Genomic DNA, 23124 nt, shown 5'->3' with positions numbered 1-23124 from the left:
GCAATGACATCACATGCCCTGCGTTGACGTCTGAAGACCTTTGAATAACTGGCCGCCACGTACGTAACGACTTTGTGTGCTCGAGCACTCAACTATGAAGTCTGATAAAATACATATCTGAGCTTACGAAAGGAAAGCGCTCCTCAGATGTGTCTTAAAATTGGCATGTCATGATGACGCGAACTTAAGATTGGGGGGCGGCCCCTCTCATTTTTGTCTTGCCCAGACCTTATGAATTTGGAGGAAAGACTCTGTTCTAAAAATTTCCAGTTACCCTTGACTCGAAAGGAGCAATCAGCAATCATAACAAAAACAAGAATTAAATAATTTCAGAATGACCCGAGGGAACACACTACAATCCAAAGTTTTTTACAAAGGACGGACTGAAGACTTTGTCATAATGGTTGAAGATGCTGCTGCTGTGCAGAAATGGAGGGGGGATCATTCTATCCCACTAGCGCAGGTGCTCGACGGATGGAAGATATTCACTGCTCAGTAGGTGCTCCACCATGATACAACCTGTGCATATTGCGAAGATAGAGTCAAGTATTAACTAAATTCTGCAATCTGCCTAGACATGGACCTCAAGGGATTCATAATGAAGCCAGCAATGCCACAGTTGAGAACGAGTTCGGAACATCCAACGATAACGAAGCTATCGCGAAAATTTTGGACCAAGGCGAGATCCAGGAGAATATCGTTTGTAATCCCCTCTCGCTTTATTATCGTGCTTTAGGTAGAATATGGCTAACCATGATAATAACGCAGAACGCTGAGCGACAGGGCATCAGGAATGAGTCGCAAGGCCCACGGGGGATTCGCTAAGAGTTTAAGGTAAGGAAGCTTGGCAGGATATGTGTGGATTGTCATACGGCTAATAAGGCAGAAATTCTGACGGATGGTTACTTGACTGCCGCAAATTTTTCTCTCTGTTGTTTGCTATCTGACATTTCAACTTTTCTTATATATTTGAATGGCTGATTATGGTGTTGACAATACTTATGCCATTCGCCAATGAAATATCTTTAGCTAGCTTCATTTGTACCAGCTTATTTGTGAACCATAAAATTGCAGAAAAGGCCCCGTTAAAAGGAGGAAGCAAACCAAATCAGTAAGATGATATGATCTGAAAAATGATGCATTCCGTGGTTATTTGGCAAAGTGTATGTAGCAAATGTAAGTGTAGTAGAACAGGCAAACAACAACAAACATGCGGACCGCACAAGGACATAACTTTACATATTGTCATGTCTTGACTCGTGAGCTTGTCGACCGTGTATGTAACATAACCTTCAATAGCCAAACCACTGTCTAATATAACGCGAAACTTACCGAATGGACGCGACCATGGTAAAGATTATAGAGTTCGGAGTTCGTCATAATGACACCATTATCTGATGTTAAGGGACACACACAGCATGATCTGCTCTGTATATTCCTCTTCAGCACTTGCCGCGCTCGATGCCTGAAAACTATTTAATAATGTCCAAATCCACTTGGCAATCCCTTAATCGCCTAGCCACTGCTACTCTGATTCCCAGAAGAGGCAGATCAACTTCTAACCCTACCAGCTCACTGGCCATTCTCTGGAAGCAGCCATTCTCATCTGGCCGTTGTGTCAAATGCCCATCCGGTGAAATATCCTCACTGCTTGAGCAGAGGATACGTGGGCTCAAAGGGTCACCTAACCTTGCCGAGTCTGGCCATGTCTTGTCTGTCTGTGATGGAATTGTTCGCGCGCGTGGTTTGACGAACGTTCAAGCTGAAGAACTTGTTGAATTTGAATCTGGAGTAAAGGGGATGTGTATGAACCTGGAGTCCAATCATGTTGGTATTGTGCTTTTTGGTTCCGATCGTCTTGTTAAACAGAGTGAGCCTGTCTGGCGGACTGGCGAAATTGTGGATGTTCCTGTTGGTCCTAAGATGTTAGGACGTGTGGTTGATGCACTGGGTAACCCTATTGACGGCAAGGGACCCATCGAGACTACCGAAAGAAGTCGTGCCCAAATCAAGGCTCCTGGTATTTTGCCTCGCCGTTCCGTCAACCAACCTGTCCAAACTGGCCTAAAGGCTATCGATGCCATGGTGCCTATTGGCAGAGGCCAACGTGAACTGATCATTGGCGATCGACAGACTGGAAAGACTGCTATCGCCCTGGACACAATTTTGAATCAAAAAATATGGAACAAGTCGGATGACGAATCAAAGAAGTTGTACTGTGTTTACGTGGCCGTTGGACAGAAGCGGTCCACAGTAGCTCAGTTAGTCAAGACCCTGGAAGAGAACGATGCTATGAAATATTCCATTGTCGTGGCTGCTACGGCATCTGAAGCTGCTCCTCTGCAATACATTGCTCCTTTTGCCGGTTGTGCAATGGGGGAGTGGTTCCGAGACCATGGTCGGCACGCCATTATTATCTATGATGATCTGTCAAAGCATGCAGTTGCCTATCGTCAGATGTCGCTGTTACTTCGTCGCCCCCCTGGACGTGAAGCTTACCCCGGGGATGTTTTTTACCTCCATTCTCGCCTCTTAGAACGTGCAGCAAAGCTGAATGATAAACATGGTGGCGGCTCACTCACTGCTCTTCCTATTATCGAGACACAGGGCGGCGATGTGTCGGCTTATATTCCCACGAACGTTATTTCTATTACGGATGGTCAGATATATCTAGAATCTGAACTTTTCAACAGAGGCATCCGCCCTGCGATTAACGTTGGACTGTCCGTTTCTCGGGTTGGCTCTGCGGCTCAGGTTAGAGCTATGAAACAGGTCGCTGGCTCACTCAAGCTCTATTTAGCGCAGTACCGCGAGATCGCTGCGTTTTCTCAATTCGGATCAGATCTTGATGCTGCCACGAAGCAAACTCTCAGACGGGGTGAGCATCTGACAGAGCTCTTAAAGCAAAAGCAGTACGCTCCAATGGCTGTGAATGAGATGGTGCCCTTGCTATATGCTGGAATCAATGGTCTTATCGACAGAATACCAATTGGCCAAATCCAAAGCTGGGAAGCTGACGTCCTCGCCCATTTCAAAAGCTATGAACCTGAGGTGCTCGCCCAAATCGAAAAGGATGGCAAACTAAGCCATGACCTAGAAGCTCGAATCAAGGAAATAATTATAGCATTCAATGCAGCCTTCCTATGAGCTACGGGGAGCCCACAATCAGCTGTTCTATTGCGTACTTATTGTACTTTCTCTCTCCTATTGTATTATTCGCACAAGCTTTGACTGATTACGCCATTAATATGACAATCCACACTATAACCTGGTCCCTCTTTGCCCACTAGCTGGGCAACGGATGTCCAGATTTAGTATGCTATCCTGGGAACTTTCTGAACCTATGTTACGGAGTATTGCCCTTTTACAGTATCTAGGAGTTATCAACCTCTTTAAGTGATCAAACCTCTTACACGGAAGTATGCACTGATGAGATGACAACATATAATGCAGGTTTTCGTTAGTACATAGTAGCATAGCTAACTCTACTCTACATGCCACTGACTCGAGCGTTTCTGTACACTGACATGTCCCTAGTATCGTAATAATTGCAGCGCCTTCGTTGCCTACATAATGTACAGACGCGCGAGTTAAAATAAACGTGAAGTCCATAGGACAACCTATGCTGGACCTAAATCCTTACTACTTCAAATAAGAGAAAATTAACCACAATCAACCTTCCTCTGAATCACAACATGGGTGAGTATGTCTGATAGGTGGAATGGTGTGAACGAAAAGCTTCCCGCTCCAAATAAAGATGCACTTGGCAGAACATATTCCGGACACGATAATGGCCTTCAATAACGTAATAATGTTTACTGAACCTAGTCGTCTAATATTTGATGGTGATCCAAGGTACCTGGCACGCGGTGTGAGCTTAGCTTGATCAGGAGTTCGGTCCATAAAGTTGATTAAGCGAGTTGCCTATGAAAGCATTAAATGTGGCGAATCTTTTGGTTGGAGTAGGTAGGGCCTAAGCGAGAGTCTCTAGACTCTTCATGGACCACATTAGTGCTTGAATAAAGGCCAAACTTATGTACGAAACATATTATTAAAATTGCATATGTGCAAAGGACCATAATATAGTGATGTTAGCACCACTCACCCACGCGGCCCTAATAAGGCAAGCTTAGTGAGATTCATCCAAATGCACTGGGGCACCCTATTTCCTATTCTTACCCTGGGGCATCTCACCTGATATGCTATAGATGATTGCGCTAACATGATTTGAAATATCTCACTAGGGAGCTTTCTGACAAATCGTACAGTGCCGACAACGATCGAAGCTCTCTACCCTTCGACCTGACATGGGATCGTCCAGATCAATTTCGGACATCAAGACCCCGCGAGCTCATGCTATTATTCGCGCAAAGCAGAAGGCACGCAAACTCCAGACCTGATACCCCTGTTGTATGCGGAAGGTTAATGTGACTACGATCGCCCGTGTATCAAGTGCGTCAAGCACGCTCATACCGAGCTCTGTTGGTACGAACGGTCCCGAAGGAGACGAGCTATCGCTGAGTCAGTCCACACTCCGTATAAGGATGGCTCTACCAGAAAGGTGCCGGTTGAGGAAGCAAACAGTGAGGGCGCGGGCCCGTCTGGCAGCTCTCTACCTTCGCAGGAGCTGCGAATGAGCAGCCATGCAAGTTTGGCGGCAAATGATCGACGAGTGTCCGTTGCACGCGGGTATCTTGATAACGTTTGCACTAGACTGAAAGAATTAGAGCATATAATCATCAGAATACGGATTGTTCTGGGCCCAGTAGATGCGGCGGGCCTCAGCTTAATGCCTAATACAGTCAAGACGCCGAAGCCTGCTGTATACACTCAACCTAAAGGTGATTCTTTGGGGCGGGAGGGAGTTCATGCACAGAGTAGGATGGGCGAGTACTCAGTCTGTCTCGGGCCGCAGTCCATTTTGTCCCACACTATGGGTAATAAAACTAGCACTAATTGCTTCCAGGCTCTCCTGGAAATTGATACCTTGTGCAAAATGCTGCTTGGTAATGAAGTACTCGACATATCTATTTGTCAATCTATGGTCCCCTGACATGTTTGCTTATGATATCAGTCCAGTCTGCTACACCCTTCCAACCGACCAGCAATGCAAAGAGCTTGTTCCAATATCAGAAGGAACGTTATCAACACGATTCCGTCGGCCGAAGTCAGAAGTGTAATTTTCAAGGCTATTTTTGGCTACAGTAGAGGCGTTTTTAGGCCGGTCTTAAAATACGTTTGGTTGTGCCTAACGCTTTTCAAACCTATTTTCGACATCCTTGTTGTGTGCTTGAGCTCCCTCCTGATCTCGTGTACTGGCTAACTTGCCACTCTCAGTATTAGGCCCCTCTCGGTAATTCTTGAGGCTATAGTATTTTTGATGTTCCTTGCCGCCCCTAACTGATGGAGATGACTCGACTGGGTTAGGTTCAGATAATGAATCAGGATGTTCTATTTAATATTAATTTCCTTTGATGCACTCTACGTTGGGAAGCCTGGAAACTGACCTTCATGTGTTGAGTCCTTTCTTCCACTAATTTTACCTTCATTTGAGTCACTGTTTGCTTTTTCATAGCTATATTTTTTCTCATCTTCGGAACTACCGTAACGGCGAATGTATCTGGCAATAGAAGCAACCCTAGGCTTTGAGAAAGGTAAATAGGCCTGGCAGCATTTCACTGTTGGATAAAGTTGGCGTATATTATGCATTTCTAATAGCAGTTTGACTGGAAGGTACAAGATAAAAGGGAGTGAATAGAAAACTCAAATTCACAAACCATTCTCCCACAGAATCGGCATCTCTTATAAGACCCTTCTGTGGCAAATGTTTTGCCATTATATGGAGCTAGACGCGACCTAATTAATACTATCGTATATGGTACGTAATTCTTGAAAATCGAAATAGGTCAGGACTTTCCTATATCCATCCCTTGTCGAGCATCCCACCCACAAGCCCGCTGACAGAGGCCAAGTTATAGATAGATCGATTATTGGCTAGGTACGTGGTATCGCCAATAAGTCTTGACAAGGTCGAGATAACACACTAAAATCCTGTCTCCGCCGCCTCCTATTACCCCTCCATTACGCCATCGCCTACAAGATGTGGCTGAATGCGTCATGATGACAATGATTCCTACACTCGCCAAGTGCGACACTCGTGCTTATTGTCCACCTTCGATCTGAACCCAATCCGATATACAATTTACTATTCAATTTTGACGGTCATCATGACTTTTTTGAGCCCTACCAACTCCACCCTGACGCTACCGGATCTACTAGTTCTCGAAACGCTTTTAGGGGACGCTGAATCTACAACTAAGGGGATATCTCTCAACAGAGGACTTGAAAATTGTAGGCCCAGGGCCTCTCTCAGTATGGCTACATACAGGGACACCTTCAACACATTACAGTACTGACTTACTTCTTTTTAAAGCGGCTTTCTCAAGTGGCGAACCTCGAAGTGCGATCGAGGCCACTATAAAGAGGCTGAAGGCTCTAAATGACCCAAACGACTCCGATTTTGATCCTACGGTGGTCCTTGGCTGGGATCGTGGAGATTTTGAGCTACATCCATTTATGGATAGGTGGATTCTTCAGCCATATGCAAAACTTGCAAGAGAGATTGTCCGCGTTGAAACAGACGTCGTGATAATCACTCATGTTCTGCTTTATTTTACTACCTCTTTTCCCAGCGCTATTCTCCTGTTTCAACACTTCCACTGGATCCACGGTCTAATGCACTGGGCCATGCAGGCCTACCTTGTTGGAACATACACGCTTATGATGCATCAGCACATACATATGGGAGGACTCTTAAAGAGGGAGTTTCTGTGGTTTGATACTCTTTTCCCGTATATCATGGATCCTTTAATGGGACATACGTGGAACTCTTATTATTACCACCATGTTAAGCACCACCATGTCGAAGGAAACGGACCAGATGATCTTTCGTCCACCATTCGGTATCAACGCGATGAGCTTTTTGACTTTTTATGCTATATTAGCCGATTTCTTTTCCTGACTTGGCTGGAATTACCACTTTATTTTGTGCGCAAAGGAAAATTTAGTTTTGCATTCAAGACAGCCGCCTGGGAGTTCGGTTATTATATTTTCCTATATCTATTTTGGAGATATATATGCTGGAAAGCAACTATCTTTGTTTTTATACTACCGCTGCTACAGCTGCGGCTGGGACTCATGGTTGGGAACTGGGGCCAGCATGCGTTTGTTGATGAGGCCAACCCGAAATCAGATTTTCGTTCAAGTGTTACAGTGATTGATGTGGCAGTAAGATACAAACTCTTTCTCTATCCCTTGAACTAATATACTAACTTAAGCCTGCGCAGAGCAACCGCTTTTGTTATAATGACGGATACCACACCTCTCATCATCTCAACCCTCTGAGACACTGGCGTGAGCATCCCGTCTCCTTTCTTCAACAAAAGGACCGCTATTCCGCCGAAGATGCGCTAGTTTTCCAGAACATTGACTATATAATGATTACGAACCGTTTATTGCAGAAAGATTATAAGTACCTGGCTGAATGCTTGGTCCCAATCGGAAATCAGGTAGGAATGACAGTTGATGAGTTGGCAATTATGCTGCGAAAGAAAACGCGAAGATTTAGTGCTATGGATATTAGATCTAAGTTCTAGCACGAAATCGAAATCCTGGCAATCTGTTTCCGTTTTCATTTGTTTTTTATAATCTTTAGATATCGCTAGCATTCCCGTTCAATCTTGATCTCCTCTTTAGATTAGCTAGATAGTCCTTGTTTTGAGTTATTCTGTATTAAGCTCATATCTGCAGAGTAAGTTATGGTGGAAGAAATTGCCACCCAACATCAACATGACCGAAGCTTACATAGGCTATACGTCATTGCAAGGGCCTTATGAACAAAATACGTATCCTTTGCTCCCCTTTGGTACAATTGCCTTACTTCTTGCACATATCAACACTTACCAGCATGGATACTCCGCCTGAAATACTCCCTGCTTGCGAGCTGTTGGGACGTGGTATCACTCTATTTCCAGGTATTATTGATCTTCCGTTTATCGTTTACAGGGACGAGCTAATTAAGCATCAGGATCTAATTTATTCGACTACCTAGAAATTTTAGGGGGCGTTGAGAAGGTCCAGCTTCTAAATTTCAACCTAAACAATAAGCCGACTACAGTTCCTGGATCGAATAAGCAATATCTAGTTCCAGAGGATGTCTTTATTCTTCCCGCGGGAACAGAAATTATCGCTGAAAATTTACTTTGTACAACTGGAGCCGCTTTAGCGAATGAGTTGGCAATCAATCCATCAATGGCCTATCGTTACTTTGGTATATCGGCGGAGCGTAACGGGAAAATTGGCTACAGGGTATCTTTCAATGATAGATATCTGTTTGGCCTCTGGAGCATCGGTGATCTCAATTATACTGTCCAGTTTGATATGCAAAGCCTGGAAAGGTGTATTAACGCCGACTTCATCTGGGCGGCAAGAAGACTCCCTTGCTGGGACGAGAATGATGCTTCAGCGCGAGACGCGTTTGCAAAGTTTTTCGCGACATGGGGCACACATGTTACCACAGGTTGTTGTCTTGGAGCGCGATACCAGCTCCAAGTCACAAGGCCTGACGCATCTGACGAATCGAAAAAGAACTTCCACGAACATATTGAAACAGAGTATAGCTCTGTCCTCGGCATTAATGGTGGGACAAGAGACACAGCTCAATACAGAGAATACTTAGGCCGACGTGAGAGCAAATGCTCTGTCATGGGTGGGCATCCACAGCTAAAGAGAAGCTTGTCAAGAGATCCGACTAACTCCAGGCTATTCAGTCAGTGGATTAGAAGTATAGGCGCAAGTGGAACGCAAGACGTTATTCACGTGTTGGCTGACAGCATTTACAATTTCCTCCTCAGGAGCCCCAACCCGGAACACAAGGAAATTGGGGACAAGATTCAGAGAGCCTCGCGGTTCCATTCGAAGTTTATTACTGCCACAGGAGTTTTTAAGGTGAAGGGCATTGGCGGCGCAACAGGTCGTGTCAGCTCTTGCGAGGTTCGGGGTGCTCCTGGCATCAGCTTACAAGTGATCCCCCGTCGAGGAACTGCAGCTTCCTCCCTGTCAAAAATCAAGTTTGAAGCACTTCAATTGTCTGGTGATGAGATTGAGTGTGATGTCATTATGAGCGCACCGCCCCTGACGCCGGTTGAGGTGGTCCTTGCATCATCGAAGGAAGAGTTATCTCAAGACAATCCTTTCGTGTTTGACCTGCAGTTGCAGCTTTATCCGGAACATCTATCAGGAGCAATAACTGTGGGTCTGGGTAACAAGGGTCATGAAGGAAAGGTCACCCTGCCAAGTTTGACTGCAATAGGCAATTATGTTGCTGAATAAGTGATCTGTGGCCTTTTTCTATTTGCCAAACACAGTTTTTAAACTTCATTATAAGCGGCCTTGGTAGACGATGATTGGCAGCCAAGCTCCGATTGTCACATCATCACGACATGCATTCAAGTATTTTCCCAGTGACTGCATGAGGGGAGTTCTTGTCAGTTTCCGGCCGGTATAAACCCCAGTTATATCGACCCTATAATTCAATCCTTGCCCCCTCATACTTATCTTGTCATTTCTTTTTTCCTTCGGTAGTTTTCCGTTCGGATTAGTTCACTGGCGCGGCGACCTCCCATATCCCCCTTACCTCCATACCTCCCTACTTGCACATCAAATCTTCTATTGAACGCTTCTTACTACAAAAGGCCGATATCAAGCCGTATAAGCTCACATGGCCAAGCCTCATTGCTCGTCGCGGTCCGGGCTCCTCGCACTGCCTCGTGGGGGATCAGGACAGCCAGGGTACGGCACTCAATCGTCAAGTAACGTTGTGGGAGACATTGATGTGCGCGCGTCGACTCACAAACTCAACCGCAAGGACAATTCTGCCGATAAGGGAGACACTCTTAGACCGGAATTCAGTGGGGATCCTGACTCGGAAGTGGAAAACAACAAGTTCGCCTTCTCGCCCGGCCAGCTGGATAAACTCTTGAACCCTAAGAACTTCGGCGCTTTTGGCGCTTTTGGTGGATTACGCGGGCTGGAAAATGGTTTACGGACCAACGTGCAGAGCGGCCTGAGCATGGACGAAACCGTGTTGGATGGTATGGTGAATTTCAACGAGGCGGTTTCGCGGACCTTCGTGCCAGCACCCAAGTCTGCCTCTCCAGCCCCATTGGCGCCATAGCACATAACCGGACTATAATTTCTCCACCATTAGGGACTTTATTCGATAAGCACTTTCAGTGAGGAAATATGAACTGATCTGGTGCTCCTTGAAGTTAGCCTCAGGATGCGCCTGACTGCCCAAATTTATTCTAGCTCCAGCGTACTAGAATCAGCGAATAAATACTTTAGAAGAAGACATTCCAATTATTTGACCAGTGTACAAGATTCAAGAAAAATTGCATCTCAGGTTTAGGGGACGAAGGTGAGATTAAAGCGGGCCATCAGGGCCATCCTTGTTGTGCCCCATAGTCACCCACTCTTGCGCTATCAGCGTGATCGTGGCTTAACCCGTCACCGCACTGGTCATCCCACTCATATTGATCCTCCAGGTTGCGCGACTGGTCCTGCTAAAGTAGTCTACGAAACAAACCATGGTTACCAAGCAATTGAAACTTCGCTGATACTCCGGACATCATCACCTGCCGGAGCTTCACCTTACTAGACGGCATTCAGCTAACACAGGAGTAGGTAGAGATTTAAGTCGAGACATATAGGTCTCATAATATACTTTGCTATCTAGCTTGGTAACCACGTGCTCTATTGGCAGGAGCTTGTGTATGGCCTCTGGGGATATATATTTTGGAGTGGGCCGATGATTCGCCAAGATTCAGTTTCTCCAGGCTTCAGATCTGGGGCAACTTGGCTCTCTGTAGGGGAGGAGGAAAGTGAAATCTTGGAGATGAGGCCTCAAAAGATTCTTGCTTATCAATTTCGTGTCCACATTTCTGTCGAAAGACCCTGGATATTACCAGCGTGTCATTATGACGCATCCCAATATCATCTGTCGCCGTGCTATTATCAAAATATAAGAGCCTATGATCTAGAATTTAAGCTGCTCTACAATACTCTGCCTTCTCACAGATACCAGGTTTCTTCTGGTGTGGTCTTTTAATCGTCCAATATCATGGAATATACGTGTACAGACCATGAAGAAGACTTTTGTGGCATGGATGAAGCGATCGAGCACTTACGCCGCCATCATGCTAGCTTCATCCACCGTCCTGGACGCCTGGGAGCTGCGGATAGCCATGGACACATCTGGTACTGTTTTGATTGTGAATCCAAGTATTTGAATAACCATCGAAGCTTTGATTCGCATAAGGCTATGTGGAATCACCTTAGAGATCGCCATGGCCTCATGCTGGACTTTTTGATGTGAGCTGAGGGGAAATCAACGCGTATAAGTCAAAACGAAAGCTCAAATTGCGCGGCATTTTAATAAATTTTGGCGATGACAAGATAAAACAGACGATGTGGGAAACAGTTCGAACTGGAACGATAAGGAAGGAATGCTGTCAGATCGTTGCAGATATATTCGACGACAAGGTTTGAAGGGGCAGATAGCGTGGTTGCGGTATGCATTGGTAAGAACCATTGCAACATGGGCATTAGGCTGCAGGAATCCCATAAACACACTCAATCTTTGCAAATTTTTCTGATTTGAGGACATGGTCAAGTAAGTCTTCGATGTGGTCATACTCATAGCCAAGGATATCGTATGATCCGGTATCCGATTTGACGCACAAAGTCTTCATATGATACACGGTGTTCGACAACCCGTTCTCGGACATGATCTTGGAGATAGCTTGCAGAATCACTTGACGGCTAGGGGCTCCAATATATCTCAATCCCCCAAAAGGCGGATGGAAAGGATGCTCAATAATCAGAAGGATTGAATAGCCCTTTTGTTCCACATTACATGATTCTAGGTATTGTGGAGTCGACGAACTTGTCTCTGCTTCATGACCCCCCGGGTTTGCTTCTGAGGACATATTAGTTGCCGATCTTAATTACATTACCAGCTTCAAGGTAGTCCCCACCTGCTTCCTCTAGAGCCGCCTCATCCTCGGGCAGCACGTCATACTTCAGGGGCGTGGGTTGATTGAGCTCTAATAATGACTCTGGTTTTCGGGGCAAGACAATGCTGCAGGTTGCTAACTCATTTTTGGCCACTTGATGGTTGTGGTCAGCAAAATAAGCCTGAACACGCCGTGACGATAGAGCAAGCAAGTCCCGTAGTGCATATGTGACGTCCAAAGCCGACGACTGCATGACTTGAATTCGCTCTCCCTCGGCCCCAACCACATATGCTAAGGCGACAAATCTGCTCTCATAGCCTTGTTTGCAGGTCACGACATCAACGTCTTTACCAAATACAATGCGAAGATTCGCTGGGATTCCAAGTTACTACTTGATTGATAACGCAGAAGGGTATAGGCATACCTATTGTTTGCTCGCGGTAAAAGAGCTCACGTGTTCCGGCCGTCTTCATGGTGGGATCAATTTTGGATATCCAAGAGTGCTTTTTTTCTCTAGTCGAGGCGATAGGATGCTGGCTTTAATCTGTTAATCTGTTAAATACCAAGGTAAGATTGAGGCGCCATGAGAATGCCGAGGGGAATTCTCAGATACGACGGTCTCATTCCGAAATATTCTGTCAACCGTGCTTTGCCAGATTTCTCCGTGGGTTGAAACGGCCATTTCTGGGCTTCTCTGTAAATAACTATGTCAAAGCCAGATCGAGCCACTGCCCTGCGGGAGGTGCGCTGTGGTTGGGCAAGCCGCGACGCCAATCCTCCAAAATTAGCCAGGGAAACAGCTAGAGCATGCCACTCAAAGATGCCAGATTCCAGCAGAAGCCTGGAGTAGCAGTGTCTGTGAACCGCTATGCCCACGTGAAGAAGCCTCTTGGGTTTGACGGCCGCAGTTTTGTGAGCTTGCGTCTGCCAACGCTTATGGAGCCCACGGCTTGAACAACCGAGCCAGCCATGCGGAATCAGAGCACAGAGTTCAAAGAGCCGTTCAGCGGGTCCATCAAACCGTGAGTTATTCTGTGGTGCATGAGGTCTTGTTTTCTATTTTAGATGTTTTAGGCAAATTGGCTCATATAGTTGAGCTGATTTCCTATTATGGCCCTCTCTCTCTGCATCGCCAATCATTGTCAAGTAGGTAGGTATGCCTGTAAGTGACACTGCAGCAGCAAAGGTCACAGACAATATATGCACGCCGTTGGCTGGTCAGGTTGAAAGTACCGGGTACAGTAACAATCGCAGACTGTCTAGCAATCTTCGAGTCTAGAGGCATTCTTGATGTGCCCCAGCGTTGACTCGTTCTTTAATGTTTGTCCCATTTTGACCCCTCTCTTTGCTGCGAGCAGCAGATCCTCCAATTCGAAAGTTCACCAGGATCTTCGGAAAGCACAAATTTTCGAGGGGGTGGATGGTGGATTAGTGGGAGGTGGGTACTTTTGACAGGCAACTTTTAACTCCGCTTAAATCTTCCAGAACACACCAACGGCACTGCCGAGCGCGAGTGCCTTAGCACAGTGCGTCAGATATATCACGGTGCACGGTGCGCAACTAGTCCTCTTTGGGCGCCGAATCGAGCCTATGGTATGGTGACCTGTTGATCAAATGGCGACTCCCAGCTGTTCCTCGAACCTCCTGCTGCCTATTATGCAGGGTCATGGCATAGGGACGGGCGGGGAGAGTTTCCCAAGCCCCAACATGGTGTGTGTTCTGTGTTCAGCCGAGCGATGGCTTGAGGCTACGCCTATAAAGTTTCTCCCTAGACCCAGTCCAGGCCAGGCCAGACCTTTGAGATCCGTCGCACACTGCTGCAGGCTCCAGGCTTGTATTATCACCTGTTTCAAGATGCGGGTCTTTCAGTGTTCGTGGCCCTCGTGTGACAACCACCAAAAATGGATACTCGATCCAACCCCGTTCAGCCGTGTTCAGAGACCTGGGTTGACTGCTGTTCAACAGATGAAAGGGATGCCCGCAAACCATTCTCTTTGAATGGTCAAGGTAGACCGACAGTTTTGTTTATTGAACATCAAGACAAACCTCGGTTTCTGCTACATCTAGCCAGACTTTGCGGGGATCTGGCTGATATTGTGGGTATCAAGTCAAGGTAGACTTTCGGATGGTCATTCTCGGTTGCATGCTGAATTAACTGCGCCGCCTTTGTCTGCCTATGACTGTTGAACACTGACTGTCTTGAGCGGACTGCGACGGGGCCGAGGTGGTTCAGCTAGATTCGAATATGTGAATGACATGAGTTCCTCAGCCTCTCGCGATAATGCCTCTCCACGAACCTCTGACGGCCCTGCAACATCCCGTGATGCAACCTCTGATGCGATAATCGATCCCTCTAGAACTTCACGTGTAACGTTCCTTCATCCATCAACAAACTGCCATCCAGCTTCACATGGCGCAACCAGTCACGCATAAGAACCCGCAAGTGAACCCTCTTGCGATGTGATGATTCAGTCGCATGCGAACTCTCTGGAGGCCTCGAACTCCTCCCAAGAAGATAACTATGAAACTTCTCACGAGCAAGCAGCTATTTTCCACGCAGTCTCTCGAGAAGCAATAGTCGCCTCACAAGGACCTGCTCGCAAAACTTCCTGCGATTCATCAAGAGACTCAATCTAGATTCTTGTGTTCAACATTGACCAGGTGTCCATGACGATGTCTATAGACATAAGCACCGCCGGCGATGAGTGCGATGACGACGATATTGCCTTTTTTGCATAAACTGTTAACGCGGTGATTCTTTAGACAGTCAGGGATGGAGTAAGATTGGGCGAAGACTTTGGTGGTGGGTGGTGCGTGATCGTGATGACGTCGTACACGTGACTCGAGACGAACTTCTTGGGTTTTGGAGACTATCCCAGATGTATACGCCCGCTGGATTCTCCTTTTTCCCCACAAATTCCCTCCAAAACGGTCTGTAACAGACCCCATTTGAAAATTACGACAATATCGTTTGTGGGGTCCGGCTTTCACGAAAGACTTACTTGGCCCTTATGTATAGCCCACATATTGGCAGATTGTGGAAACCGTGGGTCAGCTAGACCTATGCTGGCGCTGCAAGTTTGATGTCAGGAGTGCAGGCGAGGAAGAGGTTTTTGAGTAGAAGTTAATGGCTTTTTTTTCTTTGGAAGGGATCAGAGCTGACTAGCGAGTCATCAGCAGTGCCAGGTTTATGGTTTTCGGTTCTATGTCGTTCAGAAATTAAGTAGAAATATGGAAGCGGATACTCCAACTCCAACTGCGAGTTTGTCTGCTCAATATCTATATAAACAGCAATGCCTAACGCTTTTCAAACCTATTCTTTGATATCCTTATTATGTGTATCGCCTCCCTTCCTATCACCGCTCTCAGTATTAGGCCCCTCTCTGTAATTCTTGAGGCTATACTATTCTTTGCTATCGTTACTTGCTGTAGATGACACAGGATGTTCTGTTGAATATTAGCTTTCTATATATGCGATAACTGGAGAAGCCTGGAATCTAACCTTCATATGTTGAAAATTTGCTACCACACGTTATCCCTTCCACTGACTCACTGCTGCTTGGGTTTTCAATCCTACTTTTTTTCTCTTCTCCGAGATTACTGCAACGGTGAACAGATTTGGCGTTCGGAGCACTATGTTTTGAAAAAGCGAAATAGCCACGACGGTGTGTTACTGTCGGATATAGTTGGCGTATTTTACGCATTTTTGATAGTAATTCATCTGCATGTCACGGTATAAACGACATTTATATTGATTCAAAATTTAAAATCTTGCTTCCCCCCCCACCCCCCGGCCACGGAACAAATCATGCGCTCCTTATAACGCCCATCTGTGGCAAATGGTTTGCATACCATGTGGAGTTAAGAGGTGACTGCTAACAGAATATGGTAATATAAGGACATTGCTGACGTAGTTTTGGAAATCAAGATAGGTAAAATAGGGAACTTCCTATATTAAATTATATCCGAACCGAACATCCCACTCTCAGGCCTGCCGGCTAAGACCACGCTATCCGTGGGTCTGGTTCTCGGCCAGGTGGGCAGCGTTGTGATTGGGTCATAATAAAGTAATACGTCTTCGTGATGACGGTAATGCCGAGTTCATCCCCACATCCAGAAATCTTCTTGCCTGTTTTTGTTAGCAGTGCAGATCTGCATTGAGCTCATATCTATTGAGCTAAAAAAAGGTTCACTAGGGTTATTATGGAAGAAATTGTGGACAAGATTCAAGGCTCTCGCTTTTCCGTTGGAAGTTGATCACTGCCATAGGGGTCGGTGAAAGGTATTGGCGGTGCAATAGGCCGTGATAGCTCCTGTGAGGTTCTCCTGGTATCGGCTTATAGGTGATTCCTAACGGAGGAACTGCAACTTGCTCTCTGTCATAAACCAAGTTTAAACACAGCAACTGTCAGGTGACAAGATTAAGTGTGATGTCATTATGAGTGCACCGCCTCTTACCCACGTTGAGATGGTCCTTGTATCACCCGAGAAAGAAGTACCTCAAGAGAATCTCTTTGTGTTTGACCTGCTGTTACAGGTTTATCCGGAAGGTCTATCAGGAGCAATAACCGTGGGTTTTGGTAACAAAGTGTTTGGAAGGGAAGGCTACAGCGCCAAGTTTGACTGCAATAGGTAGTTACGTTGCTGAAGAAGTGATATGCATGGTTTCTTTTTAATGCCAGATGAGATTTGACTTATCATCAGCAAGCACCCTTGGTAGACGCTGATTGGCACAAAACGTCAACTGCCACATCATCACGACATCAAATCAAGTTTCAGGTACCTCTCAATGACTCCATGATGGGAAGGCCTGGCCAGTTACCGACCGGTATTCTGTGGCTGCCCTTTGGATAAGTTCTCGAGGTGCGCCGAACTGCCATATCCCCCGTATATCCCCCGTACCCCGCTACCCCCTTACTCCTTGTTGAACTGGGCTTGCACACCACTTCTATTTAACGCTTCCTCTACCAAAGGCCAAATATCAGCAGAGGTGTCTAACCCTCACATGGCCCAGCCTAATTTCCCCGCGCTGTCCAGGCCCCTTACACCGCCACGAGGCGGGTCAGGGCATCCAGGGTACGGCACTCAGTCATCAAGTAAGTATGGAAACAGCGATGTGCGTGCGTCGAACTGCACACTCAACAAGGACAATTCTGTTAATGGGAGGGGCACTAAGAGACCAGAACCCAATGGGAAATCTGATTCAGGAATGGAAAACAACAAGTTCGCCTTCTCGCCCGACCAGCTGGATAAACTCTTGAACCCTAAGAACTTCGGCGCTTTCGGCACCTTTGGTGGTTTGCGCGGGCTGGAAAAAGGTCTACGAACCAACGTGCAGAGCGGCTTGAGCCTGGACGAAACCGTGTTGGATGGTACGGTGAGTTTCAACGAGGCGGTTTCACGGACCTTCGTGCCAGCAACCAAGTCTGCCTCCCCAGCCCCATTAACGCCATCACGTGATACTATTGCGGACGCATCGCAGGACCGATTTGTGGATCGGCAACGCGTGTTTGGAACCAACAAGCTTCCCGAGAAGAAACTCAAGTCCATCTGGGAGCTCGTGTGGATTGCGTACAATGATAAGGTGCTAATCCTACTGTCATTTGCCGCGCTTGTCTCCCTCGTCGTGGGTATTCCCCAGTCTGTGCGAGGAACGGGCGTAGAATGGGTAGAGGGAGCCGCGATCATTGCAGCGATTGTTGTTGTCGTGACTGTCGGCGCGGCGAATGATTGGCAGAAAGAACGGCAATTCGCGAAGCTCAACAAGAAGAAAGAAGATCGGTATGTCAAGGTTATCAGGTCAGGCCAGATATCGGAGGTGTCGACCTACGATATTATTGCCGGGGACGTGATGTATCTGGAGCCGGGCGATATGATCCCGGCAGATGGAATTCTGATTGAGGGGCATGGTGTCAAATGTGACGAGTCTTCAGTAACAGGGGAGTCAGACCTCCTTCGCAAAACCCCAGGCGACAAAGTTTATGAAGCAGTTGCACAAAAAAAAGAATTGAAGAAGATGGATCCCTTTATCATGTCGGGGTCCAGCGTTGAAGAGGGTACGGGGACTTTCCTGGTCACTGCTACCGGTGTCCACACGACGTACGGCCGAACAGTCATGTCTCTCCAGGATGAGGGCGAGATCACACCGCTACAAGTCAAGCTAAACGCTCTGGCGGATTATATTGCCAAGGTTGGCCTTACCTCAGGCCTGATACTTTTTGTGGTGCTCTTCATCAAGTTCCTGGTCCGCCTCAAGGAGATTGAGGGTGGTGCAGAGGCCAAAGGTCAGGCCTTTTTGCGAATTCTTATCGTGGCCGTCACCATCGTCGTTGTAGCAGTGCCAGAGGGGCTGCCATTGGCGGTTACCCTCGCTCTCGCCTTTGCAACAACAAGGATGATCAAGGACAACAACCTCGTGCGCTTACTCCGGGCATGTGAGACCATGGGAAATGCCACGACCATTTGCTCCGACAAGACTGGCACGCTCACACAGAACAAGATGATCGTTGTAGCTGCGACTCTGGACACCGCCTCACAATTTGGAGGCCAACCGTCTTTAAACAATGCGGCCAGCGCACCAGGCTCAAGGGCACATTCAGCCTTGGAGTTTGTATCCACGCTTTCACCATCGACCAAAAACCACTTGCTCCAATCAATCGCCCTCAACTCGACAGCGTTTGAGAGTGACCGCGACGGAGTGACGACCTTTATTGGATCTAAGACGGAGACGGCGTTGCTGTCATTCGCGCGAGAGCAACTCGGGCTTGGGCCAGTGGCTGAGGAGAGAGCAAACGCGGAGATCGTGCAGATGTTCCCGTTCGACTCGAGCCGCAAATGCATGGCGGTGGTCACTTGCATGGATAACGGAAAGTATCGAATGATGGTTAAAGGTGCTGCAGAGATCCTTCTCCGCCAATCAGCGCAGATAGTGCAGGATGCAACCAATGGTCTGGCAGCGGTGCCCCTCTCCGAGGAGGCAAAGATTACGCTAGACACCATTATCACCGACTACGCGTCTCGCTCTCTGAGATGTATCGCTCTTGTGCACCGGGACTTCGAAAAATGGCCCCCTCATGGGATACCAACGGACGAAAATGAAATGGCAGTTTTTGAGCCAATCTTCAAGGACATGACGATGCTAGGCATCTTCGGCATCCAGGACCCCGTCCGCGAAGGAGTCCCTGACGCAGTCCGCCAATGCCAGCACGCCGGTGTTTTTGTTAGAATGGTGACTGGCGACAATATTATCACAGCCAAAGCCATTGCCCAGCAATGTGGCATCTATACGCCTGGCGGTGTCGCCATAGAAGGGCCTGAATTTCGCGAGTTGAGCCATGATCAGATGAACAAGCTTATCCCAAGACTGCAGGTCATCGCGCGGTCAAGTCCAGACGACAAAAAGATTCTGGTCAGCCAGCTTAAGGAACTTGGCGAGACTGTCGCCGTGACTGGGGATGGGACGAATGATGCGCAAGCACTTAAGACTGCTGATGTTGGCTTTGCAATGGGCGTTGCAGGCACCGAAGTCGCCAAGGAGGCGTCAGATATTATCATAATGGACGATAATTTTACGTCAATTGTCAAGGCGATAGCATGGGGTCGCACGGTTAATGACGCCGTTAAAAAGTTTCTTCAGGTAAGACCATAATAGCCTACTTGGAAGACAAAAATTGATTATCTATTCAGTTCCAATTAACCGTCAACATTACTGCTGTTATCCTCACTTTTGTTTCCGCTGTTGCCAGTAATGATGAGGATCCTGTCCTTAGCGCAGTGCAGCTGCTGTGGGTCAACCTCATCATGGACACTTTCGCCGCTCTTGCACTTGGTATGCTTCCCCTCGCCGCCTTTTTTTTTTTTGTTTTTTGTATTTTTTTTTTTTTTTTAAAAAAAAAAAGGATGCCTAATGCTGCTATAGCAACGGATCCTCCTTCGCCTCACGTTCTCGAGCGCAAACCCGAGCCCAAATCTGCGCCTCTAATCACTCTGACAATGTGGAAGATGATCATCAGTCAGGCCATCTATCAACTGGCAGTGACGCTCGTCTTGAACTTTGCTGGCCAGCACATTTTCCCAAAGTGGGATAGCAGATGTATTCAGACAGTGGTGTTCAATACATTTGTCTTCATGCAGATATTCAACCAGTACAAGTAAGTAATAGGGTTCCATCTTAGTAGAGTCACTTACTGACTGATCCCTGCAGCTGCCGTCGGGTTGATAACCGTCTAAATGTTATAGAGGGCATTTTAAACAACAGATGGTTCATCGCCATTCAGGTAATCATCATCGGCGGCCAGATCATGATCATCTTCCTCGGTGGTCAAGTCTTTTCCGTGCAGCGTCTTGACCAGCCCTCACAGTGGGCAGCGAGTGTGTTATTTGGGGCTCTCTTTAGTACACATTGGGGGTAATGATACGTCTAATCCCGGATAAATTCATCTCCAAGCTTATTTCATATATCTGGCCCCGCTCGAAGGCCCCCGAGCCAGATATCTCCGGGGAAAGCCGCCACTACGGGTGGGATTTGGCAGTAAAAGAAACCCGCGACCAGCTAACGTTCATGAAGAAGGTCCGAGGCGGACGACTGAGGCATATCATACACAAGCACCCCCAAATTTTCCTCCAGTCCCGCGGCAGCTCACAATTCCCGCATTTTTCTATGCTCCCAACAGCAGTTGAAGACACAGCGGCCAATAACCACATCATGGATGGGTATTCGACGGCTCTGCCTGTGTCTGAGCGAACACCTTTAATTCGTGGAAATGGGACAAACCAGATCCAGTCGCAGGAGTAGGCAACACCAGCTTAGACCTTAAGTGTACAAACATGAAAGCAAAACATCTCAAACCGGACATCCGGTCTAACAAGCGCAAAGACGATGACCTTCTATGATGTCCCACATCCCGCTCAAGCGGCCCTCTTGCCCAGACAGTGGTTAATTTGGTTGCCTCTTTGCGCCCTTTCCCTTTCCGGTATGTACACTTGGTGGTACCTCCAAGACCGTAAGGGGTGGGCCTATTGCTAGGGTTCAAAGTTCGCATCAGTCTAGGTCGGCTTACTCTAATCCGACTCATTCCCTTCATGAGACAACATATAGGTGCTAAGGAGCAGCTGAATGCCGATTTAACTGGGCAAGACGGGTTTATGCACAAAACCCGCCGTATTTTGGTTTGGTTCCCTATTGAGTAAACAGTCAGGAGTAGATATTAAACCCTCGATGATCAGTAGGAGAACAGTGCAACCCGAAAAATTATCCACACGATCCATCCTCAATTTCTCTGGCGGCTAGGCACGGCCCATGAAGCAGAAAGGTTAGAGTGGTCATGATGATATCATTGACGCAGCGCCTTTTGTTGTTCAGATCACCACCATTTGACAAAATTACTGAACTTAAAGATCAAAAAGATAAGGAACAAGTTAATTGTTGGACAGTAGGACTGTTAATAATTCTTTAGCCCTTTAGAAACTGACCCCACTGACTTTGTAAGCAGATGTGGATCTCGCTTGTGGTGAAAGTTGAAAATAACAATCCAGCGTTATTTACGTGACGTCGGTTGCGGGATAGGCTATTAAACCCTCTACGCGTATCATCGGGGAGTTGGTAAGGCCTTCATTACTTATTCATTATTCCGCCCTTCGGTATTGTTGATGTTTTCGAGTCCCTAGCCTAAGGATTCAGCAGACAGCTCTCTGTAACTCTTTAGAAAATGCCATTATACTGGGATCAACTACCCTCTTGGCAACGTGATAATCAATATATTCTTTCAGGTTATAGGACTGTCTCTAATTCTTTTCGCGAGTCGTTCGCGAGTCTTGGTTATCTCCATAATGAGACCGTCAACATCTACTCCCATCTTATCCCTGCGATTCTCCTTTCATTTTTCAGCATCCCGCTCCATACGTCACTCAAGGCCAGGTACACAAACGTATCAACAGCAGATACTGTAGTTTTGAGCTGCTTCGTCTTGGGAGCTGTGTTGTGCCTGGTCATATCAGCAACATTTCCTACTGTTCAGAATCATTCCCCGCACGTTGCACGCATTGCAAACCAAATGGATTATATTGGCATTGTATTCCTGATCGTTGGAAGTTTTGTTCCGAGTATCTTCTATGGGTTTTACTGCCAACCTGTTTTACAAACGGTCTATCTAACCATGGTATGTCCTGATTATTCTTTATATATTAACTGCTGAATAAGAGGACTTACGCGTATTTGCAAGATAACTTCCCTCGGCCTACTTTGCGCCGCGGTTTCCGCAACTCCTCAATTTCGGCACCCCACGTGGCGGCCCTTTCGGGCGAGGATGTTCATCGCCCTTGGATTATCAGCGCTCTTCCCGGTGGTTCATGGAGTTATGAGGTTTGGTATTAGGCAAATGGACAAGCAGATCGGCCTTTCTTGGGTCGTTCTTCAGGGTTCGCTCTATATTGTAGGAGCCTGCTTTTATGCTGTGAGTCAAAGAACTACTTGCTTGTTGCCTTGTGATCCAGTTTCTAATATGCATATTCTCAGACCCAGGTCCCGGAGCGTATCTACCCTGGCGTGTTCGACATCTGGATAAGCTCTCACCAAATTTTCCACTTTATGGTGGTAATGGCTATAATATCTCACCTTTATGGATTGATCAATGCCTTTGATTACAATCATAATCATTTGGCCATACATTGTTGACAGGTATAGCCCTTGACTCACTTTAATATTCGATATCCATCACTAAACAGGTATTAGGTACTCGGCAGGTATCATTAACTTCAATCGAATATCAAAAGACAAGACACAAAATCTACTTGTATATCTGTTAGCCGAAGTCTTCTGCATTCTTTTGCGGCAGGAAACGTCGCAGGCGGCCGGTGCTAATTGTTGGCTTGTTGGGTTATTAAGGGCCTGGGCTGGATGAAGTCTTTGTCAGACTTGTTGTTTTCGGGAGCGTGATACAGGAAGGGTTTGGATCTGAAGTGAAAAAACCGGATAGGGTTTGCAAAGTCATGATGGTGGTTTTGTTGTGTCAGATAATCTCTGCACGTGAAGGCTTAAGCTAGGAAAGAACTC

General features: G+C 46.8%; 9 protein-coding genes across 9 annotated transcripts, besides 1 other annotated feature; 7 read left to right on the top strand and 2 right to left on the bottom strand.

Moving 5' to 3' along the window:
• Positions 1–23124: part of a sequence feature (contig 1.86 1..112247(-1)) that runs on past both edges of the window.
• ANIA_10631 (SBDS family protein) lies at positions 276–1095 on the top strand. Its single transcript, XM_050611537.1, has 3 exons — positions 276–495; positions 576–699; positions 769–1095. The coding sequence occupies exons 1-3, from the start codon at positions 335–337 to the stop codon at positions 823–825; spliced, it is 342 nt and encodes a 113-aa protein (XP_050467555.1). The 5' UTR covers positions 276–334; the 3' UTR covers positions 826–1095.
• Positions 1462–3331, top strand: ANIA_10626 (F0F1 ATP synthase subunit alpha; the record flags this gene model as incomplete). Its single annotated transcript, XM_050611536.1, has 1 exon — positions 1462–3331. The coding sequence occupies one exon, from the start codon at positions 1462–1464 to the stop codon at positions 3145–3147; it is 1686 nt and encodes a 561-aa protein (XP_050467554.1). The 3' UTR covers positions 3148–3331.
• ANIA_10629 (uncharacterized protein) lies at positions 6228–7760 on the top strand (the record flags this gene model as incomplete). Its single annotated transcript, XM_050611534.1, has 3 exons — positions 6228–6372; positions 6434–7287; positions 7347–7760. 3 exons carry the CDS (start codon positions 6228–6230, stop codon positions 7653–7655), a joined length of 1308 nt encoding a protein of 435 aa, XP_050467553.1. The 3' UTR covers positions 7656–7760.
• On the top strand, positions 7967–9432 carry ANIA_10628 (uncharacterized protein; the record flags this gene model as incomplete). Its single annotated transcript, XM_050611533.1, has 2 exons — positions 7967–8033; positions 8087–9432. The coding sequence occupies 2 exons, from the start codon at positions 7967–7969 to the stop codon at positions 9388–9390; spliced, it is 1371 nt and encodes a 456-aa protein (XP_050467552.1). The 3' UTR covers positions 9391–9432.
• Positions 9746–10416, top strand: ANIA_05086 (uncharacterized protein). The gene has a single exon (XM_657598.2). The coding sequence runs from the start codon at positions 9779–9781 to the stop codon at positions 10232–10234; it is 456 nt and encodes a 151-aa protein (XP_662690.1). The 5' UTR covers positions 9746–9778; the 3' UTR covers positions 10235–10416.
• On the bottom strand, positions 11321–12753 carry ANIA_05087 (uncharacterized protein). Its single transcript, XM_050611532.1, has 3 exons — positions 12499–12753; positions 12075–12446; positions 11321–12037 (listed from the first exon to the last, which is right to left on the bottom strand). Exons 1-3 carry the CDS (start codon positions 12545–12547, stop codon positions 11664–11666), a joined length of 795 nt encoding a protein of 264 aa, XP_050467551.1. The 5' UTR covers positions 12548–12753; the 3' UTR covers positions 11321–11663.
• On the bottom strand, positions 14834–15100 carry ANIA_11460 (uncharacterized protein; the record flags this gene model as incomplete). Its single annotated transcript, XM_050611531.1, has 2 exons — positions 14834–14944; positions 15077–15100. 2 exons carry the CDS (start codon positions 15098–15100, stop codon positions 14834–14836), a joined length of 135 nt encoding a protein of 44 aa, XP_050467550.1.
• On the top strand, positions 17080–20753 carry ANIA_05088 (cation-translocating P-type ATPase; the record flags this gene model as incomplete). Its single annotated transcript, XM_657600.1, has 5 exons — positions 17080–19710; positions 19761–19902; positions 19993–20224; positions 20278–20444; positions 20521–20753. 5 exons carry the CDS (start codon positions 17080–17082, stop codon positions 20751–20753), a joined length of 3405 nt encoding a protein of 1134 aa, XP_662692.1.
• Positions 21782–22746, top strand: ANIA_10630 (hemolysin III family protein; the record flags this gene model as incomplete). Its single annotated transcript, XM_050611530.1, has 3 exons — positions 21782–22231; positions 22295–22525; positions 22588–22746. The coding sequence occupies 3 exons, from the start codon at positions 21782–21784 to the stop codon at positions 22744–22746; spliced, it is 840 nt and encodes a 279-aa protein (XP_050467549.1).

The sequence above is a fragment of the Aspergillus nidulans genome, chromosome III, assembly GCF_000011425.1.
Source record: "Aspergillus nidulans FGSC A4 chromosome III".
Classification (NCBI taxonomy): domain Eukaryota; kingdom Fungi; phylum Ascomycota; class Eurotiomycetes; order Eurotiales; family Aspergillaceae; genus Aspergillus; species Aspergillus nidulans.
This window is presented reverse-complemented; position numbering and strand designations above follow the sequence as displayed.